At 43.5% G+C, this 25,159-nt stretch overlaps 2 protein-coding genes across 2 annotated transcripts in view; one reads left to right on the forward strand and one right to left on the reverse strand.

Moving 5' to 3' along the window:
- The window catches only part of zfyve28 (zinc finger, FYVE domain containing 28), a 206,961-nt gene extending 201,163 nt beyond the window's left edge, over positions 1–5,798 (reverse strand). The window contains exon 1 of the mRNA XM_067982411.1: positions 5,500–5,798. Within this exon, the coding sequence (XP_067838512.1) occupies positions 5,500–5,535 (36 nt within the window). The 5' untranslated portion in view covers positions 5,536–5,798. The remainder of the gene's footprint in view (positions 1–5,499) is intronic.
- A 449-nt stretch (positions 5,799–6,247) lies between these two features.
- The window catches only part of cfap99 (cilia and flagella associated protein 99), a 156,974-nt gene continuing 138,062 nt past the window's right edge, over positions 6,248–25,159 (forward strand). Inside the window, exon 1 of the mRNA XM_067982121.1 lies at positions 6,248–6,334. The gene's annotated coding sequence lies outside the window, so the exon portion shown is untranslated. The remainder of the gene's footprint in view (positions 6,335–25,159) is intronic.

The following is a 25,159-nucleotide window of genomic DNA, read 5'->3' on the forward strand; positions in this document are numbered from 1 at the left end:
GTTTAAACAGTGTCAGATACCGAGAGAGGTCTTCAACCAATATAACTTTATAAAGACATGTATAAAACTAATAAATGAAATTAGATTCTAATGATTTTATCATATTTCTTCAGTCTATAAAGAACCCCATTTTAAATTAGTTTTCAGGTCTCAAAGCTACATTTTGTCACAATTCATCCCTTTCACAGTCTGACGTCTCTCTTTTATTACGATTATCACTGCAGCGCATTAGATCAGGCTCGAAGTTTCTTTGAACAATCCGAAAGGGTGTGACACAGCATATTACATCAGATCTGTGGCATTCTGGGTAGAGTGAAAGTTGAGGGAGTTTTGGTGACAGGAAGAGCAGGGTTATGATCATTTGAAATGCCTCAAATATTTTCATGTGTTATGCAAATGAAAAGGACAATCAGGGGGGAAAAAAGGATACATTGTTAGCCTCTAAATAACGAATGGAAAGATGGCAACGTTTCAGATATTTTATTCCATTTGGCAACACAAAGTGAGCACAGACCTTTAGCTAAAGGAAAGAAGAGTCATTTTTCAAGACTTGACTCTCAAATCATCTGCTTGTTCAATCTATTAAAAATATTATAATTTAAATGCCAAGTTCTTCAAAAATAAAGTCCCGCTCTCCCCACTACCAACTCTTTGCATGACATTTTTTATTTGGGATGGAGACCAACATGGTTGATCAACATACCTTAATAATTAAGTATGCTGCTCCCTGGTAAATAGTAGATTAATGCCATTCAAGAGAAGTACCTTATCACTTTAATAAAAAAAGTCACATATATAGTAGCCAAGACGAGAACAAGGATGAGAGCAGGAAATTTGAACACAAATGTTGGGTTAGGTTCCCAAGCCTTACAATGTGCTACTTCAAGAAATTGAAACAAATGGAAATTGCAACATACATTCATAATGGAACATTGAGTCTTAAAATATACTGCATATCTACATCAGACAATCGTAAGGGATTTTCAGAAGGAAGACATTACAGTAGAAACCGCAAGTCGGGAATGGTGTGGGGAGAAAACTGCTACTAATCAGCAACCCAGCACAACCTCAAGCACCAACGGGCAATTTAAAGGGCTTCCACTTTTAGAATCCCCAGAAATTCTGTTACCCAGTGGCAAAGTTTTAATACGTTTCTAAGCAAAGCATTTTCTGGCCGTGATCTCCGCATACCTACCTTAAGCAAGTTATTTTTCCCGTAAATCAGACTTGGAAAACAACAGCTCTTGGACATTTTGGTAGGCGGAACTAACTTCACTAACCAAACACTAACCAACAGTGATGCTCCTGTTCTTATTATACACCATTTGCAAATGAAATTACTGATGTAAATGTTATTCTACTCAAACGTTAAAACATCCTTTCTACATTTTATCTGTAGTTGTAACCATTAGTTCCATGATGCAGTTTATTAAACATTGTTTTGATTTTTTTTGTTTGCATTACAAATTTTGCATTAAAATGTCATGTTACTTGTGGAACTTACACACCACAGGTTTTTAAAAAAATATATTTATTCTCTATATGTGGGCGTCGCTGGCAAGTCCAGCATTTATTGCCCATCCTTAGTTGGCCTTTTCAACCAGGGATGCTTGCTTGGCCACTACAGAGGACAGTTAAGAGTCAAACATGTTCATGTGGGATTGGAACCATGTATAGGCCAGACGGGGCACGGTAAGGTTTCCTTCCCTAAAGGACACGAGCAAACCAGTTGGGTTTTTACAACAATCGGACAGCTTCATGGTCACTTTTACTGCTACCAGCTTTTAATTACCCGATTTAAACTGAATTAAAATTCTAAAACTGGGATTTGAACTCAAGTTTACTAGGTTATTTGTCCAGGCCTCTGGATTAGTAGTCCAGTTTGAAAACAAAAGAATGCGCATTTTATTGCACTTTTAACAATTTCAAGACATCCCAAAGATCAATTACAGCCAATGAAGCTGTGTTTTTTTTTTAAGAGTAGTGTAGGAAACACAGAAGCCAATTTGAGCACAAGGTCCCACAAACAGCAATGACCTGTTTTAGTAACGTTGGTTGAGGAATAAATATTTGCCAGGACACCAGGAGAACTCGCTGCTTTTTTTCTTTGAGTAGTGCCACGGGGTCTTTTACGTCCACCTGAGGGTAGTTGACGGAGCCTCGGTTTAACGTCTCATACGCAAGACGGCACCCTCCGACAGTGCAGAACTTCCATCGCAAGGTGAGTTGCGTTATTGGAGGTGCTATCTTTCGGACGAGACATTCAACCCAGACCCTGGACGCCTGCTTGAGTGGACATAAAAGATCTCATGGCATTATCTGAAGAACAGCAGACAGAATTCCTCCCTCAACCCACCACCAAAAAGCAAATTATCTGGTAATTGGTTGGTTTTCTGTTTTTTTTTAAATAATTGCCAATAGGGAGGGAAGATAAGGAGAATTTTTATTAGACCGCGTTCTAATGTCTGGAACGTACTACTTGAAAGGGTGGTGTAAGCAGATTCAATAGTAATTTTCAAAAGGGGAATTGGAAATATACATGAAAAGGAAAAATGTGCAGTGCCATGGGGAAAGAGTGGGCAAGTGGGACTAATTGGATAGCCCTTTCAAAGAGCTGGCACAGGCACAACGGGCCGAATGACCTCCTTTTATGCTGTATGATTCTATGAAATCTTATGCACACAAACTCACAGCCGCATTTGCCTACATAACATTGATTGCACTTCAAAAAGTAATCCACTGATTGTAAAACATGGGCGTCCTGCAGATATGATAAACGTGCTATAAAAATGCAAGTTTGTATTTTTTGCCTCTCATCTTCTGAAGCGGTAGAGTTCCGCAGCCATCAGCAGCCTTCCAGTAGTTCACCAATGGTAGTTTATCACTTGCGACTCTGGACAGTACCTGTTAGCAAGCTATCAAATAGTGGGAACAGGGCAACAGTCAGACCGGACGGATCATGTTCACCCATTTCCTGCAGCAGTCAACAAAGATCAAATGCAACAGCAACCCTTGCCCTTCTATCTATGAAGTGGAGGCTAATTGTAACAACCAACCCACCGCCACATCTGCGGTCAATTAAACCAGAAGTAAGTGAGCCTTCTTGTCTTTATGGGCAAATACAGCCCTACACTGTGCATGAACCCACTGAACCATCAATGAGGAATGCGAGGAGTCCAGAGAGTACAAACTCCTTTTAGATGGAAAGCAGTAAATAAGAGGAATGTTGATACAAACTTTGAAGTGCAGAAAACTATGCAATTCATTTTACTTTATTAAAAATAAATGGAGCAACAACCAAAATTTGTGTAATAGCTGCCCAAGAAGTAAATAATTCCTTGTTGGGGGTAAGATTACATGCATATGCAGACAGTGATAAATCTTCTACACATCTGTTTAAAGAAAAATGTCACATGTCAGCATTTGCACAGTTCATTCAACATTTCATTTGGCACATGCCATTATGTAAAAATATCCACACTATGACTACTCAACTGTAAACAGTACACAGATTTTTCTTCACTTGAAAAACAAGTCACTTAAAATTTTGTACTGCAAAGTATTACAGATATAAAACTTCATTGCTATCTATAAAGGAAATAAATCAATTCAAAGAAATCTTGATCACAATAGGGAAGGTGGCATAATCTCATACCTGCACATCCAACCAATTTCAGCTCTTATCTCACTAAACCATTTTGGGGAGTGGAAAAAATAAGTTTAAAAATAAATTATAGCAAGGTAATAAGCTGTATATTAGGCAATAAAATGTTTTTTATTGTTGTAACTATATCAGGTGAGTATGATACCTGACCTACAAACATTTTAAATTCAATTTCTGGAAACACTTCTACAGCAAGAAATCATTTGGCAAAATTGTCAATTTCATAGCACAGGCTTCTCACCCAAGTAGTGCTGAAATAAACTTGTCTAAATGTACAGGCAAAATCATTATGTGAAAATGAAAACTACAGCTTTACAGAGAACATTCCCACACATCTACCAAATGAGGCTTGACCAGAACAAAGACCTGGTGTGCGTCACAGCAAGCTGAACTGAAAAGTAAACATATCAGTGCTGGTATAATCCACCAAAACAGTCTAATCAAGCAAATGAACTCATCTCCATCAATGGTTTCCAAACCATTTACAATTTTACAATCTCATTGTCATTAATGCATTTATTAACATTTATTTTCTGTATCATTCTGGTAGATTTTTTTTTAAATATTGCAACTGAAGGATTAATTGCATTAATATTGACTTTGATGAGCAGGTTTTCCTGCTCTTCACTCTTCAGGTGTGCTTTCACAACCCAAATCTCCACATACTAAATTGAAAAAGCTAGTCAAGTAGGTTGGTAATGAGATAATGCAGTCATCCAGACAGGCAGTAGGTGCCAGTTTAAATTTGGATCACAACCATTATTAAACCAAAACCGCCAAAGATGCAATTGCCTATTTTTCATGCAGATATCAAAAAAAAAGAAATACTCTCATTAACATGGCACTTTATTAGTGTCAAAACGTCTCAAAATGCTTCAGGAGTTACTTCAAGTGCAGGGACTGAGATTATACAGGCAACAACCCAGAAACATCAATGAGATGAATGACCACTCAATCCGTTTTTTAAACTGGATTTATCTGTTGCATATAATAGCGTCCCCGTTCATCAATCTATATAAAAAGATACAGGAATTCATAAGCTTATACATATACCTTAACAATTAGAAAACTTGTCGAAGACTGTCCTTAAACGCAAACCTAAACTTTCTAACCAATAGTCTTAATACTAGCGATTTCAGTCAGGGAAAACAGATAGATACGAAAGCACTGTAGAAGTTAACCTGAATAGTTTGCCCCGTTAATCTCGTTGTAAAACGTAATCGACATTTGAGCCGATTGCAGTTAAAGCTGCAGTAAGGAGGAATCCTGCAATCGTACTTTAACCCTGACGATGCAGTAAAGGAGTTGCTCTGGGGATCCTACGCAACTCTTCGCATTAAAAACACAACCATATCGCGTTGCGCTAATCACCTCAATGTTAATCCAATACTGAAAACAAATTCCAATGCATTTAAAAAAAAAAGGATGAATAGACCAGGAAAGAGAACCAATGGATTTATAGGCACCTTCTCCCCTCTAAGCACGCACCCAATAAACAGAAATAACCACATGCACCAGTCACAGTGACCCTGATCCCATTATATGGCGCTTTGGGACGTCCTAAAGACGCGAAATATAAATGCAAGTTCTTTCCTTTTAATATTTGTTTTTGGGGATGGATGGTAGCCCTATTGTATGCACTTGCTTCTTGTGCAGTTGCTGACTCAGTCGTTAAATATATATATTTTTTTAAAAATGGATCACCCGATAGACAGAAAGAACATCAATGGGAACCGTGCAGTTTAAGTCTCCTTTCTTTAACCTGTCCACGTGTGCATTTCAGTCCCCGGGTCTGCGCCCAGCAGCGGCGACAAACGCACGCAGGTTGAACTCACCTTGGGCTTGTACAGCCACTTTCGGAACCTGTTCATGTTGGCAGCTGCTGGGTCTCGCGCCGCTCCTCGCGCGCCAGGGGCCGGGCTCGGTGTCAACGGACGGCCCCGGGCGGACGCTGTTTCCACCACCCTGCCGCCGCCGCCCACCTCCCGGATAGCGAGCGCTATCTGTTCTCGCCAACTCTCAAGCTGACATTAAAGTCGCTTCGACTCCCCCCACGGATCAGAAGCGGCAGCGGCGGCGGCGACAACATCAACCCCGCTTGCTCCTCGCTGACATGACAACACATCCCACACTGCACCACACAGCCCACTCTCAGCACGGGACCGGAAATGACACCCTCCCCTCCTTACAACTCCCGCCTCTCCCGCGCCGGCTTCGGTGATTGACATCGCTTCCAGCCAACCAGGTGACAAACCCGCTTACAGGCCAATTACCAAAAAAAAAATTAAAAACAAAGGGCTGTTTATCAATTATTTCATTTAAATCGAGACAAAGGAATGTGATTAATAATGTTTTACTTGCATACATCGCGCCATCCATCTCCATCTGCGCTCTTGTCAGCTTTAAACCTGCGGTTGCGGGCCAACACCGTTGCCTAGAGACGGTCAAACATGCTTTGAACGCAGCCGTGCCGCGCCGCGCAATGGTTGATGGGGATTGTAGTTATTTTGCTCGAGACCGTCGTCCATTTGAAGGCAATCACGCGGCTTGTGGACTACAGTTCCCGAAGCAAACTGCGATTGGCGAACCCAGCCCCGCCTCCCCCCGCGCTCCCAATCGGGCTTCGCTCATTTGAGGGGGAAAAGCAGACATTCTTATTAAAACTGTGAAGTAAGTGGGTTGATTTTAATTTTCTCGTTAATTGAAAATCGTTGAAGGTTTAAAATAGGATTCGTTCAACTGTTACGATTAGGCCTTTCTCATATGAAGTGTCGGTTTAACAATGCCACCTATTTTAATGGAGTGACTGTTGACACAGCGCGATTTAGGGTTTGGGCTTCGTAGTTAGGGGTTATTAATGGTTAGGGGTTATTAATGGTTAGGGGTTATTCATGGTCAGGGGTTATTAATGGTTAGGGGTTATTCATGGTCAGGGGTTATTAATGGTTAGGGGTTATTCATGGTCAGGGGTTATTCATGGTTAGGGGTTATTCATGGTTAGGGGTTATTAATGGTCGGGGTTATTCATGGTCAGGGGTTATTAATGGTTAGGGGTTATTAATGGTTAGGGGTTATTCATGGTTAGGGGTTATTAATGGTTAGGGGTTATGGCGGCTCACCACCACCTTCTCAAGGGCAATTAGGAATGGTCAATACATGCTGGCCTTGCCAGCGACGCCCACATCCCCTGGACGAATATTTTAAAAAATGGTTAGGGGTTATTAGTGGTTAGGGGTTATTAGGGTTTCGTGGTTAGGGTGTTAAGGTTAGGGGTTAGGGTTGGGGGGTTCGGGTTTGTGGTTAAAAACTGCTATTGCCAACCTGTTGGCACTTCTGTTCGTGTCCCGTATTTAAATATCTCTTTTTATCATATAAATCCGAATCCTAATATTTTCCTGTACTGACCGATTTGTAATGTAAAAAGTCCACTTGTACACTTTAATTTTTATAACATGCAAGAGCTGGGAATCCAGTAACATCTGTTAGAATGATGAGGTTGGAAATTGCTGTAAAATGTGCTGTCAGTCCAATACCGATAGACACAATGGTCATTTTCTCAAGGACTGTTGGGCTTGCAGCAGTATTTTTTCTATTTTTAATATATTTAAATGGAAGCATATCCCTGATGATGTTTACAATAGCATGTGTGAGTAACATGGTAATACGTTCCAAGTACAGCTCAATTAATTGTAACAAAAATAACTAACCTTGTTGGCTGTCCCCCAACCTACAATTGAACAACGTTTCCCTTTCTATGTGCTGACGTTTGAACCGTCTCGGTAGCTGATCTATTAAGGGGATTGTATATCTTAGGATTTCCATAAGCAAAATAAGCAATTGGCAAATCTTTGAATCGTAGCCTACTTAACCATTCTGCAATTCAATTTGAACAAGATAATCCTGTTAATATATATTTATCCAAAAACATAATTTGCTATCAAAAATGTACAATTTAGATAACAAATAACGTTTTAGGTTAAGTCGTCCTTGCGTCTAGGTAGTGGGTATGTACCGACATAAGAGTTAAAATTGGGTGATACTTTATGCATGCTTCAGAATTTTACATTTCAGTCTTATGCTTTTACATAGAATTTTACAGCACAGAAACAAGCCATTCAACCCAACTGGTCTATGCCAGTGTTTATGCTCCACAAGACCCTCCTCCCACCTTACTTCATCTCATCCTATCAACATAGCCTTCTACACCTTTCTCCCTCATATCCTTATCCAGCTTCCCCTTAAATGAATCTATGCTATTCACCCCAACTACTCCCTGTGGTAGCTCGTTCCACATTCTCACCACTGCGTAAAGAAGTTCCTCCTGAATTCCCTATTGGATTTATTAATGACTATCTTATATTTATGGCCCCTAGTTTTGGACTCTCCCACAAGTGGAAACATCTTCTCTATCTCTACCCTATGGAACCCCTTCATAATTTTAAAGACCTCTATCAGGTCACCCGGGGGTCTTCTCTTTGCTAGAGAAAAGAGCTCCAACCTGTCCAGACTTTCCTGATAGTTATAACCTCTCAGTTCTGACATCATCCTTGTGAATCTATTTTGCACTTTCTCCAGTGCTTCTATATCCTTTTTGCAATATGGAGGCCAGAAGTGTGATCTAACCAAGGTTCTATATAAGTTTAACATATCTTTTAAAGAATTCTATACAACTTAAACTTTGCTGAATTAAAATAAAGCTAGACGCTTACAATTTTTAATACCATGCAATTTTTTTGAATTGTGTATCCTATATACCCTCAGAAAAGTTCATTGAAAGGTAGCAAAACAAAATGCTATGGAACTGCAAGAGATGATATTCTTTTCTCGACATTTAGCAATAGTCTGCTCGAAGCTGCTTGAATATACTCCTACAAATAGAGAGAATAACACATAGTTGATTATAATTACAAAACAGCAGCAAGGGATTCAGACGGTGTAATTGAAAGATCACAATCCAGCAACTTACGGGCATCTGATATATGATGTTCGTGTTAACATTACTCCAGCATAGTCCTTATTTTAGTACTGGAACTATGAAATTGAAAAGGGGTCATTTTATTGATTTGGGACAGGGGAGATACCATCTATTATGGAATGCCCCATTAGTAATACCGCTGTGTTGGTAATAGCACATTAAATGCAACGATTACCAAGTTGATAGTCCATTTTGATACCCGGGAAATGATTAGGTCAGTATATATCTGGTTATCGCAGGTATCGAGGGTGATCGGATCATGAAAAGTTTCTCAGCTTCCCTGGTGATTAAGAGTTCGCTGTCCTCAGCGTGGGGTGATCTGGTTGGAGTCAGTCAGTTCGTACATCTGCTCTATGGTTTGCGGTATTCTCAATTTCTGCAGAGGTGTTTTTTGTTTCGAAGTGTGAGGGAAACCAGCAGACAAGGCGGTGATGCCATCCCAGCCTACCCAGTGCCTCCGACTCCCAGTCATCAGTGAAGGAATTACAAGCTGTGAAGCTGTTTTCAAGTGCAAGTAGACCAGCTTTAATCAATGACAAAATATAAAGATTGATATTTCAGAATTAACCCACTATAACACCTTCGCCTCATTCCTGAGTTAATCTCCCATCGCTATGTTACATTAGTCATCCCCAATTGCCAGCCAGTTGCGAGCTTGTTGCAGGTACAAGTCGCCCGCCCACTGCCTGATGTACCATACAAACCATCACTCGTATTTCACTCCAACAGCCTATTGCATATTTCAGATCAATTGAGGACCTTATCCGGGAATGAATTAAAGGTCCTAATAAAAGATGTAAAATGTATTGTGACTGTTATCCAGTTTTCTGCCATGTTTTACACAAGTGCCAGATTGGATTACTTCTCTATTATTGTGCATCTGATGCTAGAATGTTGCCCGGAATCAATTCTAAACATCCTCAAGCTGCGTATTTAGTGATTCATTTAAATAGGCTCCGGATTGAATGGTTAAGTAAGCTAAAGCGCAAATATTGCAAGGTGGTTATTTTTTATGTGCACGGTAGACTGTTAAAATCCCAATTCAAACTCAATCTTTATTCAGCCATAACATTTCTTGGCAAAGCAAGTTATGCCTGCGGTGTGCAGTAATTATAACGCTGTCTTCGCACCAGTGACATTGCAGAATAAATTAGAATAAATCACTTTGGCGGCGGGGGGATGTATTACACCTTTATCTCTTGCCCTCTGCAATAAGCCTGCATCTCAGCCAAGTTGTGTACTAAAAGTAATGGAGGAGCCGATAGGTCATTCTAGCACCTCGTGGAAGACATCTAGATATGTATGTAGAGGGGAGTGGGGTCAGAAAGGCTAGAATGGCTTCACAGCTCAGTGTTGTGCAGCTTGCCTCGACTGCTTACACTGTACAAAACTAAAGAGAATTGACACTGGCCGTAGCGATCACATTACCGATATTTGACGTGTGAGAAGTAGAATTAAAATATAGTACAACAGAGAGATTCAGAGGATATCGTCATTTGCCAGTGTGATGCTCAGGTCGTTTGTGCATTGATCAGAGTTCCAAGATTGTGTTTCACCTCGTAAGTCTCCCCAGAATGCTTTAGGAATAGAAGAGGTCCAATCAGCCCATGCAACTTCAAAAGCAAAATACTGCGGATGCTGGAAATCTGAAATAAAAACAGAAAATGCTGGAAAAGCTCAGCAAGTCAGGCAGCATCTGTGGAGAAAGAAACAAAGTGCAATTTAATATGTTCACCAGTGAGGTCTCTCATTAACCTTTTCTCTGGATAAGAGAGCTTAAACTTCTCTAATCTTTCCTCATAACTCTTACTTTACAGCGGGATCATGCAGTCCATGTTATTTTCTTCTGGTAAATCTTGACTTTGTATTGGTGCATCGGAATAATGGATATCTGGGCTGATCACAAGATCACAAGATAAATACAATTTAAGACATTTGTCCCGTCTTCGCTCACCTGTGTATTAAGAAAATCCAGTCACAGTAACCACCTGTAACTCTGAGGTTTCCATCTCCGCTGCCGAATTTGCAAGTCTGTTCCAAGTTCCCTTGATGAATTTAGGACTGAAACCCATTATGTCTTTTTCACACAAAGTTCACCCTTCACCAGTTTAAACTTGTGCCCCTATTGATCATTGAGTTCAGATGACATCATAAATTTCTTGAGAGGTTATACACATCATCTAAACCCAAGATTAATTCCTGCTTAAAATGCTGTTGTGGTATCTGTTATTTGTGGGTATTTTTTATTTCCTTTTGAATGAATGTATGTGCCAGTAGCACAACAAACTGTCACTGAAGTGCCAATGTGCTCTGTGTCTTTGATGCATGAAGAGGTTCACACTGCAGGTTCAAGTTTTCAAAAAATCATTTTCAGTTGATTTCCAGGAAACTCTTTGTGCTGTATACATTAAATAGTGACATTGGCAAGCATATTAATAGTGACTTGTCAAATAGTTTTCAGCCTCACAAGGTTATGAAAGAGATTAAGGAATTAATAAGTTAAATGTGTTATCCCCATCTTCATAGTTTATTCTATGACCATTCAAAGACTTACCAAAAAATGTCCATTGATCATTGCTTTTATGCTACATTCCTTTCCACCCTATCCATGGTGTCTTTGATCTATGGGACAAGATGGTTCATCCCACAGACATCTCCACCGATATCAATGATGCTCTTGCACTAGCCTGACTTGAGGAGGTTTTGAGCAGTGCAGAAGTGAATATTCCTTCTCCTCCCAGGTTGTTTTTCCTCCCTTGAGAACCTCAAAGGTAATAATTTCTGGATTATTACCTGAGCCACAGGCAAATTGGCACAGGGTAAATAAGATTAGAGTGTTAAATTCGTGGCTCAAAGATTGGTGTGGGAGAAATGGGTTTTGACTCATGGGGCACTGGCACCAGTACTGGGGAAAGTGGGAGCTGTACCGTTGGGATGGACTTCATCTGAACCGTGCTGGGACCAGTGTTCTGGCGAATCGTATAACCAGGACGATAGAGAAGGCTTTAAACTAAATAATGGGGGCGAGGGATCAAGTAAGGGAAGATGTGATAAAATAAAGAAAGAAGACAAGTCAAGACAGCAAGGTAGCAATAAGGGAAATGATAATCAGAGAGTGGCAGGAAAGGACAGAGCATGTAAACTTAAGAGTGCGCCAGCAGATAAGACTAGAGGTTGCAAAAATAGTAAAAAGATAGCACTAAAGGCTTTGTATCTGAATGCGTGTAGCATTCGTAACAAAATGGATGAATTGACAGCTCAAATAGAAATAAATATGTACGATCTGATAGCCATTACAGAGACATGGTTGCAAAATGATAAGGGCTGGAACCTGAATATTCAAGGGTACTTGACATTTTGGAAGGACAGGAAACTAGGAAAAGTGGCGGGGTAGCTCTGTTAATTAAGGATGACATGAGTATAATAGAGAGAAATTACCTTAGTTCTAAAGACCAAGATGTAGAATCAGTTTGGGTAAAGATAAGAAATAGTAAAGGCAAGAAGTCACTTGTGGGAGTAGTTTATAGGCCCCCTAACAGTAACCACACTGTAGGACAGGGTTTACAGGAAGAAATAATGGGGGCTTGTGAGAAAGGAACAGCGATAATCATGGGTGATTTTAATTTACATATAGATTGGAAGAATCTGATTGGCAAAGGTAGCCTAGAAGATGAGTTCATAGAATGCTTTCAGGACAGTTTCTCAGAGCAGCACGTTCTAGAGCCAACCAGAGAGCAGGCTATTCTAGATCTGGTAATGTGTAATGAGACAGGATTAATTAATGACCTCATTGTAAAGGAGCCTCTAGGTAGCAGTGATCACAATATGATTGAATTTCACATTCAGTTTGAGGGAGAGAAGAGTAAGTCTAAGACTAGTGTTTTAAACTTAAAATAAGGGCAATTATGAGGGCACGAAGCCAGAGCTGGCTAAAGTGAACTGGGAACTTAGATTAAGGGATATGTCAGTAGAGATGCAGTGGCAGACATTTAATGAGATATTTCATAACACTCAGCAAAGATACATTCCAGTGAGAAAGAAAGACTCTGGGGGAAGGACGTACCATCCGTGGCTAACTAAGGAAGTTAAAGATAGTATCAAATTGAAAGAAAAAGCATACAATTCCGCGAAGATGAATGGCGGGTCAGAAGATTGGACAGAATATAAAAAACAGCAAAGAATGACTAAAAGAATAATAAGGAGGGAGAAATTAGAGTTCGAGAGAAAGCTAGCTAGAAATATAAAAACAGGTAGTAAGAGTTTCTACAGGTATTTAAAGAGGAAAAGAGTAAGTAAAGTGAGCGTTGGTCCTCCAGAGAGTGAGTCTGGGGAATTAATAATGGAGAATAAGGAAATGGCAGATGAATTGAACAGATATTTTGCATCCGTCTTACTGTAGAGGATACAAGTAACATACCAGAAATAATTGTGAATCAAGAAGTGAAAGGGAGGGAGGAACTTAAAACATTTACAATCACCAGGGAAAGGGTTTTGAAAAAATTATGAGAACTAAAAGCTGACAAGTCCCCAGGTCCTGACAGACTTCATCCCAGGGTCTTAAAAGAAGTGGCTGCAGAGATAGTAGATGCCATTGGTATTAATTTTCCAAAATTCCCTAGATTCTGGAAGTGTCCCATTAGATTGGAAAATAGCAAATGTAACTCCTCTATTCAAGAAAGGAGGGAGAAAGAAAGCAGGAAGCTACAGGCCAGTTAGCTTAACATCTGTCATAGGGAAAATGCCAGAATCTATTATTAAGGAGGTTACAGCAGGGCACTTAGAAAATCTCAATGCAATCAGGCAGAGTCAACATGGCTTTGTGAAAGGGAAATCGTGTTTGACTAATTTATTAGAGTTCTTTGAGGAAGTAACAAGCAACGTGGATGAAGGGGATCTTGTGGATGTGGTGTATTTGGATTTCCAGATGGCTTTTGACAAGGTGCCACATTAAAGGCTACTACACAAAATAAGAGCTCATGGTGTGAGGGGTAACATATTAGCATGGATAAAAGATTGGATAGCTAACAGGAAACAGAGAGTAGGCATAAATGGATCATTTTCAGGTTGGCAAGATGTAACTAGTGGAGTGCCACAGGGATCAGTGCTTGGGCCTCAACTATTTACAATCTATATCAATGACTTGGATGAAGGGACCAAATGTATGTTGCTAAATTTGCTGATGACACCAAGGTAGGTAGGAAAGTAAGTTGTGAAGAGGATATAAGGAGTCTGCAAAGGGATATAGATAGATTAAGTGAGTGGGCAAAAATTTGGAAGATGGAGTATTGTTGGCCAGGGGCTGCAGTAACCTGAGATTCCCAGCTGCTGACACATAGGGAAGAGCAACCTTTGAACTGAAGTAACCTGAGTCCAGTCGCTGGCCTGAGCTGGCTGGAACCGGTTTGAATTAGCTAAGTTTTGTGAAAGACAAAGGAAATGTGATAAGACACAAGTCCTTATTTAGAAAAGGAGTAATGAGGTAATGCTACCTAAGTCCTTGGGACAGAGCCAATGAGGAGAAGACATAGACTAGGCGAGCAAGCCTAAACCAACGAAAGAGAGAGACAGCACAGCTTGAAGAGATAAGATTCGGAATAAGAATGAAGAATCTGGGGCGTGGAGCCAGAGCGAAGACTCCGGAGACCAACCATCGCGGAAGTGGAAGAACCTACGTCAGGGACGTAGAGACGACGTTGAGAGAGAGAGAGAACGGAACACCTGGCCAGCGTCAGCTCTCCTTTTCGGGTATTATCCTTTATATTCTGTGACCACTCAGGGAGTGTCAGAGAAACCTAGTGGGTGTGCGTTTAGATCCTAGTTTGGGTATAAAACTGTATAACCTGGTGCAAACTGCATGTCTATATCTAATCAGATGTATAAGCTATATGTATATGATCTAACGGCGTGAATAAAGTGAATTGAGAGTTAAGAGAGAATTGACACTTCTCCTCTTTGTACTAAGCCAATAACCGTACCGGTGACCTCCGGTCAACAGTATAATGCGGAAAAATGTGAACTTGTCCACTTTGGCAGGAAGAATAGAAAAGCAGTGTATTATTTAAATGGAGAGGGATTGCAGAAATCTGAGGTACAGAGGGATCTGGGTGTCCTAGTACATGAATCACAAAAAGTTAGTATGCAGGTACAGCAAATGATTAGGAAGGCAAATGGAATGTTGTCATTTATTGCAAGGGGAATGGAATACAAAAGTAGAGATGTTTTGCTGCAGTTGTACAGGGCATTGGTGAGACCACATCTAGAATACTGTGTGTGCAGTTTTGGTCTCCTTATTTAAGAAAGGACATAATTGCTTTGGAGGCAGCTCAGAGAAGGTTCACTCGACTGATTCCTGGGATGAGGGGTTATCTGATGAGGAAAGGTTGGACAAGTTGGGCCTGTATACACTGGAGTTTAGAAGAATGAGAGGTGATCTTATTGAATCATATAAGATCCTGAGGGGACTCGAAGGGGTAGATGCTGAGAGGATGTTTCCCCTTGTGGGAGAGACTAGAACTAGGGGCCACAGTTTAAAAATAAGGGGTCTCTCATTTAAGACGGAGATGAGGAGAAATTTTTTCTCTCAGAGGGTTGTGAGTCTGTGGAGCTCCCTTCCCCAGAGAGCGGTGGAGGCAGGGTCATTGAATATTTTTAAGGCTGAGTTAGATAGATTCCTGATTAACAAGGCAGTCAAAGGTTATAGTGGGTAGATGGGAAAGTAGGATTGAGGTCACAATCAGATCAGCCATGATCTTATCAAATGGCAGAGCAGGCTAGAGGGGCCGAATGGCCTACTCCTGCTCTTAATTCATATGTTCGTATGCTCCCTCCCCTAACTTCCCCTTTCTCCTTCCCCACTTCCCCTCTTATTCCTTCTCCTCACCTACAACAGCAACAACAACAACAATTTGCATTTATGTAGCGCCTTTAACTTAGTAAAACATCCCAAGGCACTTCACAGGAGTGTTATCATACAAAATTTGACATGAGCCATATAAGGAGATATTAGGACAAGAGGTAGGTTTTAAGAAGCATCTTAAAGGAGGACAGAAAGGTAGAGGTGGATAGGATTAGGGAGGGAATTCCAGAGCTTAGGACCTAGGCAGCTGAAGGCACAACCCCCAGTGGTGGGGGATTAAAATCGGGGATGCGCAAGAGACCAGAATTGAAGGAGTGCAGAGATCTCAGAGGGTTGTAGGGCTGGAGGAGGTTACAGAGATAGAGAGGGGCAAGGCCATGGAGGGATTTGAAAACAAGGATGAGAATTTTAAAATCAAGGCACTGCCTGAAAGGGTGGTGAAAGCAGATTCAATAATAGCTTTCAAAAGGCATTGGATAAATACCTGAAGCAAAAAAATTTACAGGGCTATGGGAAAATAGCAGGGGAGTGGGACTAATTGGTTAGCTCTTTCAAAGAGCTGGCACAGGCTCGATGGGCCGAATGACCTCCTTCTGTGTTATAACATACTATGATACTATGATACTATGCTGGAACGGGAGCCAATGTGGGTCAGTAAGCACAGGGGTGATAGGTGAACAGGACTTGGTGTGAGTTAGGATATGGACAGTAGAGGTTTGAATGAGCTCAAGTTTGTGGAGAGTGGAAGATGGGACGTGAGCCAGGAGAGCGTTGGAATAGTCAATTCTAGAGGTAACAAAGGCATGGATGAGGGTTTCTGGAGCAGATGATCAGGATGGAGACGGGCAATGTTACAGAGGTGGAAGTAGGCGGTCTTGGTGATGAAGCAATGGGGTCGGAAGCTCACCTAACCTTTTAAATCTCCTCCCTTCTCTTTTCCTCCTCTCTCCTTCTACACCCTCTTCTCCCCACCTCTCTTCCTCTTTCCTCAACCTCCCTCAAAAGTCTGACCTTCAACTGGATATTTTATCGAAAAACAGTTGAGATTCAGCTTTCCACCACATCTTTGCATTTTAAGCATGTGCATTTTGCATAATTTCCCAGCATGTAATCTGTGCACTCTGAACATGTGCAGTTTGCAGAATTACCAACATGCAGTCTGTGCATTCTGAACATGTGCATTTTGCATAATTTCCCAACATGGAATCTGTGTATTCTGAGCATGTGTAGTTTGCTGAATTTCCCAACATGCAATCTGTGCATTCTGAACATGTGCAGTTTGCAGAATTTCCCAACATGAGTTGAAGGGTGTGTCCCATGATCTGTAGAAAATTCAGTTAAAAATTTCTCTCTTCTGAACCATTTTTGAGGTTTCAATTTTTTAATATGTGTAAATTTAAATTTATTAAATCTGTATACGCTGGCAAACTCATTGGTGCAATTTTCCAAAAATGTTCCACTTTGTACTCTTGATGAATGCCTGGAATAAATTTCATTATTTTTACCGTCCATTACGTTTAAGAAGCTGAAAAATGTGCTTTTTAAGGCCAAAGCCGGCTAACAATGAGGAAAGTGATAGTGGGGAGGGGGAGGGGGTGGGGGGAAACCACATTCCAGTTCTCAAAAACTCCTAGACCATAATCCCTGTTTGCTCTGGACCAGAGCCACCTAAATGCTCCCAGACTCCGAGACCTAGGGCATGATTTTAACATGGCGGCGGGATCTCAGCGCAGGGGTCAATAATCGGGTGGGAAACCAGGAGAAAAAAATCGTGCGGTTTCCCGAGCGATCGCAACCCAATTGAAGCCACTAATTCCGGGTCTCGCGTCCTCAAGCTGCGCAGTGGGTGGACTGCACAGTGCATGACGTGTTTAAAGACCAATATTTAAAAGGTCACTCCAACAATGCATTTTGAAGGAGAAAGGAGGCTACTATGACGATGCAACGTTCCAGAGCCAAGCCAGCACCTTGGTTCTCCAACGCCGCCGTGGAGACATTGCTGGGCGCAGTGAGAAGCAGGAGGGAGGCGCTTTATCCACCAGACAGGAGTAAAAAATCTGGTTCTATCTCAAAGAAGGCGTGGCTGAAGGTGGCAGAACAGGTCAGCAGCAGGAGCACGGTGTCCCAGTCGTGACTGCAATGCATAAAGAGATTTAATAACCTAACCAGGTCAGGAAAAGTGAGTACAGTTACTGATTGACTTGCATTCTGTGGTGAACATTACCCTCCCTCACACTGCCCTGCAAAACCTACTCCATCACATCACTCCTCACACCGACTTAAGGCTCAGTGTCAAATTACCTTCGCTTTCTGTGCACTTCTTCATCCCCCCAATTTGTGCATCTACCTCTCCCACTCGCCCCAATCCTGATCCGATGTGATCAATCTGTCTGATAGTCACCCTCTGATGCATCTGCTGCATTGTCATCCTCACCCAAAGCAATGCATCCATCGGGTGACCACTTCACCCTCACTCACAGGTCTGTACTTTCTCCCCTTGTAGGAGAAGAGAGCGCAAAATGCAAGGGAGAGGGCAAGAACTGGAGGGTGGCCTCCGCAAATAGTGGCCCTCACAGAGGTCGAGGAGGAGGTGTTGGAGATAAGCCGGACAGTGGAGTGCCTGGCCATCTAGGGTATGCCAAGACTGGGACCCCGCAAATGTCTGGTGACAGAACTTTAACATCCCTCACACACAACATGGATTGATGTTATCAATGATTGACCTGTTGCACACCTCAGTATGCTCATCGCAACATTACTTCTGCGATGATTATCAATATTGCTGTATGTTCTCTTCCAGGGACGTCATGGACTAAAGACGTAGTCAAGGGTGATTCCTCAGAGGAGCTTCCTGCCTCTGAGGGCGCACCGTCACATCTTAGCAAGCCATCCACCAGCGCAGATATTCACACCTCGGTGGGTCCTCTCAGAGAAGTAGTTGAGTTGGTGAATCAACACACATAAGTGAGCATGAGCAGACACTGGTGGCAGGGGCAGCGGTGGAGAGTCCATGTCGGTGGGCGCACTCCTCTCCAAGCTCTGCTCAGCTTGGCACAGATGCTGAACCCTGGGGGCCACCCTTGAGAAGGAGAGTGATAGAGAGTGATAGAGGTACAGGAGCAACTTTGCGAGTGAGTGGAAAATGTGCCATGCACACTCTCCACAATAGTGGGAGGATGGAGGAGCCCAACTCCATCTAGTGGATTGGTGGCGCAGGTAAGTGCGGGAATGTCTGCAATGGAGAGAATGGTAGCCTCCATTGAGCTTCAAGAATGGCTCACAAATTCAGGCCCTGGCAACGGCCGTGTGGACTCAGGACGAACTACATTCTGCTGCCTTCGACAGGCAGACAGATACATTAGTGCTGACCTTACAAGCCATCACACATGTCCTCCAAACTGTTGTCCAGCGGAGTGGTAGGAGTGATGTGGCCCTAGCTGAGGAGAGGGATGATGGCGAAAGGGGACATGGACCATCTAGAAGCGTTAGGAAGGAGAAGTCGAAGGTTTTGTCATCATCAAGGGTATGCACAAGGGTGTCTGACAGACTGTCATATTTTTCATTTATATTTGTTTTTTGTTAAATTCACATTAAATGTTATGATTATCACCACCACTGCCACGTCTTACCCATTCTTGAGTCTCTTTTGTAAAAGCACCCTTACATGTGGTTGCTCATGAACGGCAAGACTTGATGCCACCCATTGGGTGCATTTGCACCCCTGACGCCAACTCACTCATCCTTCGGGGTTAATGTCGTGCCCCTAATTTTCCAATGCCTCAAGATCTCAGAATATCTTTCTCAGTGATACCAAATCCCACAACAGTCCCTTTCCCAGAATTCCCCCTTGAGATATTGCCACATCCTTTGATCCTAAACCAGTACTAGAATCATCGAATCATAGAAAGGTTACAGCACGCAAGAAGGCCATTTGGCCCATCGAGTCCACGTTGGCTCTATGCAAGAGCAATCCAGCTCGTCACACGCCCCCGCCATATCCCCGTAGCCCTGCAAATTTTTTTCTTTCAAGTACTTATCCCGTTCCCTTTTGAAGGCCATGGTTGAATCTGCCTCCACCACCCCCTCGGGCAGTGCATTCCAGATCCTAACCACTCGCTGTGTAAAAAGGTTTTTCCTCATGTCACCTTTGGTTCTTTTGCCAATCACCTTAAATCTATGTCCTTGACCCTTCCACCAATGGGAACAGTTTCTCTCTATCTACTCTGTCTAGACACTTCATGGTTTTGAATATCTCTATTAAATCTCCTCCCAACTGTCTCTGTTCCAAGGAGAAAAACCCCAGCTTCTCCAGTCTATCCACGTAACTAAAGTCCTTCATCCCTGGAATCATTCCATTAAATCTATTCTGCACCCTCTCTAAGGCCTTCACATCTTTCGTAAAATGCGGTGCCCAGAATTTTATTTTTATTCGTTCATGGGATGTGGGCATCGCTGACAAGGCCAGCATTTATTGCCCATCCCTAATTGCCCTTGAGAAGGTGGTGATGAGCCTCCTTCTTGAACCGCTGCAGTCTGTGTGGTGAAGGTTCTCCCACAGTGCTGTTAGGTAGGGAGTTCCCACAATACTCCAGTTGTGGCCGAACCAATGTTTTATAAAGGGTTCATCATGACTTCCTTGCTTTTGTACTCTATGCTTCCGTTTATAAAGCCCAGGATCCCATATGCTTTTTTAACCGCTTTTTCAACCTGCCCTGCCACCTTCAACGATTTGTGTACATATACCTCCAGGTCTCTCTGTTCCTGTACTCCTTTTAGAATAGTGCCCTCTAGTTTATATTGCCTCTCCTCATTTTTCCTACCAAAATGGATCACTTCACAATTTTCTGCATTAAATTTCATCTGCCACATGCCATCAGCCCGTCTATATCCTCTTGAAGTCTATCACTATCCTCCTCACTGTTTACTACCCTTCCAAGTTTTGTGCAAATTTTGAAATTGTGTCCTGTACACCCAAGTCCAAGTCATTATTATATCAAGAAAAGCAGTGGTCCCAGCACCAACCCCGGGGAACACCACTGTACATCTCCCTCCAGTCCGAAAAACAACCATTCACCACTACTCTCTATTTCCTGTCCCTTAGCCAATTCTGAATCCATGTTGCTACTGCCCCCTGCCCCCTTTATTCCATGGGCTGCAATCTTGATGATAAGCCTATCATGTGGCACTTTATCAAATGCCTTTTGAAAGTCCATATATGCCACATCAGCTGCATTGCCCTCATCTACCCTCTCTGTTCCCTCATCAAAAAACTCTATCAGATTCGTTAAACACGATTGGCCTTTAACAAATCCGTGCTGGCTTTCCCTAATCAATCCACACTCGTCCAAGTGACTGTTAATTCTGTCCCGGATTATCGTTTCTAAAAGTTTCCCCACCACTGAGGTTAAACTAACTGGCCTATAGTTGCTGGTTTTATCCTTACACCCTTTTTTGAACAAGGGTGTAACATTTGCAATTCTCCAGTCCTGTGATACCCTGTGCTCCCTTCCCAGTGCTCCCAGATCCCAGTGCTGAAACATTAGTGTCCCTGGTAATACTACTCGGCATAACACCCCTGTTCTTATAAAATTTCTAATTGACATTGAGCAACACCGTAGGATATCTGCTTGTGTGTGTGTGTGTTTGTCTGTGCATGTATATACGCGAACATCCATGTGTGTGTACATACGAGACAGCGATTGAATTAATTACACCATTCAAGATATGTTACATAATTTCAAATTGTAAAAAAAAGGGAAAAATATTATTTTAGTAATTTAAATTGTGCTGAGAATTGTGAGTTTTGTCCAATAATGATGAATTCTTTAAGGAGTTTGTATCACAGTACTGGCATAATTGATCTGGCACCAAATTACAGTAGGTGTCTAATTTACTATAATTGTATTCATTCTTACTTTGCTGCATTCCAGTTCCATTTTACTGCAGTTTTACTGGATTGATCCAGTCCTGCTACAGCTACTGAACAGCAATAGATATTGATTCCCCGCAAAGCCACATGATGCTAACCCCAATCGAGTCATCAATGTTCTAATATATACTGTAACTAGACCTCGGTCTCCCCCAGTCTGATTGCTTTCAGGGATTGGTGCCAGGATTGGCAGCTCGAGTGAACAGCTGATTGCAGCACATTCGTTCACAGAAAATACCAAGTAAGCTGGAACAGAGCATTATAAATCAAACTATTGAACTGTCTTGAGACACTGTTTCAGAAACAAGAGCTCTTCCACGTTATTTTCCAATATATTGCATGGCACCGTCTAGCCACAGGCGCAAGATTACAAGAACAGAGTTGAGGGAGGAGAGACATTTCTGCAATATATAACATATCTGGTAGCAATGCAAAATTACCGTTCTTCATATTGCATTTTTTTTCAAACTGAGGTAAGCAAGCGACAGATTAAATTAATATGACAGGGGGCTCCCCTAATGGTTCAGTGAGCTTAACCAGTGAGTAGCTGAGTCCTATAGACCAGTAAAGTCCCAGGTTCAAAATCTGATCTGTGCTGATCTCAGCCAGGGTGCTAGTTCGGGTGGTCTCAGTACCCTCATGTTAAAAAGGGGGAAATCAGACAAGGTTCTACTCCAGGTTACTGTCCAACAACATCTGCTGGGAGAGCACGTGCATGGATGTCCTATTGAGATCTCACCTCCAAATTGCCAAAAGCCCCAAATTCAAGGGAATTATCCTTTAACTTAGCATAAAATAGTTGTGCTTTCAGGCTCTATTGGTGCAGATGACATGAGGCAGAAGAGCAAAGTGCATGTGGTTTATAGATATTAAATGAACCTTGAGATTAAATCATACCTTAATACCCATCAATAGAATTTTTAGCAGCAAAATACTGTGGATACTGGAAATCTGAAATAAAAACAGAAAATGCTGGCAATCCTCAGCAAGTCAGGCAGCATCTGTGGAGAAAGAAACAGAGAACGTTTCAGGTCGATGACCATTCATCAGAACTGGAAGAAGTTGAAGATTAAACAGTTTTTAAACTGTATCAGTTTTAAAGGGCTCGAATTTAGCAGGCCTGCGGGTTCCCAGCGGGTGGTCCTCCGGGAGCGTGGTCAACACGCTCGGCGAAATTAGTGGGTTGCCCGCGCGATCGTAGCAGGCAACACACTAATAGGAATCAATTACCTGCTCCTCCGGGGTCCACGCTGCTGGTCTGCGCGTCGAACGGGCTGCGCATGCGCAGTACGATCTGTCAGCTGGAGGCTCTCTAGTTAAAGGGGCAGTCCTCCACTGACAGATGCTGCAACCAATGGAACAAATTGCAGCATGGAGCAGCCCAGGGGGAAGGCTGCTCCCAGTTTAATGATGCCTCACCCCAGGTATCATCAGATGGGGTGAGGAGGAGGGGGAGGACAGAGATCTTCCCCCCGGCGGGCGGGAGGAAGCGGCCTGCCTCTGCCACCAAGAAGGCCTGGCTCGAGGTGGCAGAAGGGGTCACCTGCGCCACCAACATATCGCCCACCTGCATACAGTGCAGGAGGCGCTCCAATGACCGCAGTAGGTCAGCCACAGTGAGAACACGAAGTCTTTCCCCTACACTCCGTCTGCCACAACACTGCCCCCACCCCACATCTCCTTCAGCACCGCCAACACTACTCTGTCACATCACCCTTCATACCCACTCAAACCCCATCCTCATCTTACCTCCACCTACTCACCTCGCCAGTACTCATCCTGCCACTAACACGCAACCCAATCCTCATACAATCTCATTGCTCCATCCCATACTCACCCTCTCGTGCATCTCCCTCACGGCCAGCCTCACTCAACCTGCCACCACCTGTGCTGCAGCCACAGGGCATGCATCACATATGTGCAGTAGGCAGCGTAAGGCAAACGTGTCGTGAGCATGAAGGGGGTGCACAAGGGTGTCTGAGGGTTTGTCCTGGGTGTTACCTATATTGAATTTCAGAGCAACAAACAGCACACATTATATTGACACCACCACTGCCATGTCTCCGCGAATCCTGTCCGTTGTGTCCAATAATGCCCGCTCCTGGGTATCACTATGAGGACCCACCACTGATGCCACCCATCGTGTTACTGCAGAGTAGGTGCAGGTGTATTTGCAGGGCTCTTCCGCGCAGACGACTGAGAGACATCAGCGGTGTAGCCGGCTGCACCCTGGAAGGATGCGGAGGAGAAGTTGTGGAGGGCAGTGGTGACTTTGACAGCGACAGGTAAGCAGTTGGTGCTGGGGCCAGCCAGGAGCAGCTCGGCATGAAAGAGCCTGCAGATCTCCACGACTACATGTCGAGCGAATCTGCGCCTCCCTGTGCACTGCTGCTCGGAGAGGTCCGGGGAGCTGCGCCTCGGTCTGTGGACCCTGTGGCGAGGGTAGTGCCCTCTGCGATGCGTCTCTCCCTGCGGTAGCCCTCCCTCCTGCTGTGCAGGTGGGTGTGCAACAACACCGTGTTGGGGGGCTCCACGTCTCTGCGGCGGACGGCGTGGACTGCGAGGCTGCTGGGGCTGGTCATGCTGTTCGTCCTCCGAGGGTGTCCACGCACCACCCATCTGGCAGGTGTTGGTCTGAGGGGTTGTGCAGGGTAGGTGGGTGGTTCCTCGGACTGGGGCTGCGGTTTCGTGTCGGTCTGTCCTCTGGCCTGGCGGGGGGTGGTGGAGGGCAGGGGTTGCACTATGTGACGCGGTGGCCTCCTGCGTGGGTGAGGGCTCTCCCCCGTGGAGTGCACCTTGGCACCTGCCACAGGCTGCTGGCTGCAACACGCCTGGTTGGAGAGAGACTGTTTCCCCCAGTGTGTGAAACTCACTGCCTTGAACCTAAAATCCCACACTTCCTCTTTTGACAGCTGCTTCAGCTCATTAACTGACCTCAACAAGCAAGGTAAGTACACTCAAGTGGAACCCCGCTGGCTTTAATTGCCTGCGGGGTTCCCACCAGCGGGGCTTGCGTGCGCAGCCCCGCACATCAGCGCGGTACCCGGAAGTGGCCGGGATTTCGGCGCGATCCGGTCACGTGACCGGATATCGGGATTTTCGGGGGCCCCCCACTGGAAACCCGCAGGTAACCCGACGCGAAAATCGAGCCCAAACTGTATTCGCTGCTGACGATGCGGTCTCCACTACATTGGGGAGATCAAACGCAGATTGGTTGATTGCTTTGCTGAATACCCCTGCTCAGTCCGCAAGCATGACCCTGACCTGCTGGCCGCTTGCCTTTTTAATTCCCTGTCCCACTCCCACTTCTCCGTCCTTGGCCTCTTACACTGTTCCAATGAAGCTCAGCGGAAGCTTGAGGAATGGCACCTCATCTTTCGTTTAAGCACTTTATAACCTTCTGGATGCAATATTGATTTCAATAACTTCAGATCGTAACCACTACTCCCATTTTTTCGGACAGTAAGTGCTGGTAATGGTTCTGATGTTGCCATTTACAGCTCCTCTGGACCCATCTTTTGTTTCTTCACTTATATCATTACCACCCTCCTTGCCTTGCACCATCATCCCTTTTGTCATTTAATCACTCCTGCCCTCCACTCTATCAGAGCCCTTCCCTTTTGTTCTTCCCTTCCCTTCCTCCCCCCGCCTTTCCCTGGCTCTGTACTTGCTTTAAAACGGTTTAATCTTCAACTTCTTCCAGTTCTGACGACGGGTCATCGACCTGAAACGTTA

The sequence above is a fragment of the Heptranchias perlo genome, chromosome 4 (assembly GCF_035084215.1).
Source record: "Heptranchias perlo isolate sHepPer1 chromosome 4, sHepPer1.hap1, whole genome shotgun sequence".
Classification (NCBI taxonomy): Eukaryota; Metazoa; Chordata; class Chondrichthyes; order Hexanchiformes; family Hexanchidae; genus Heptranchias; species Heptranchias perlo.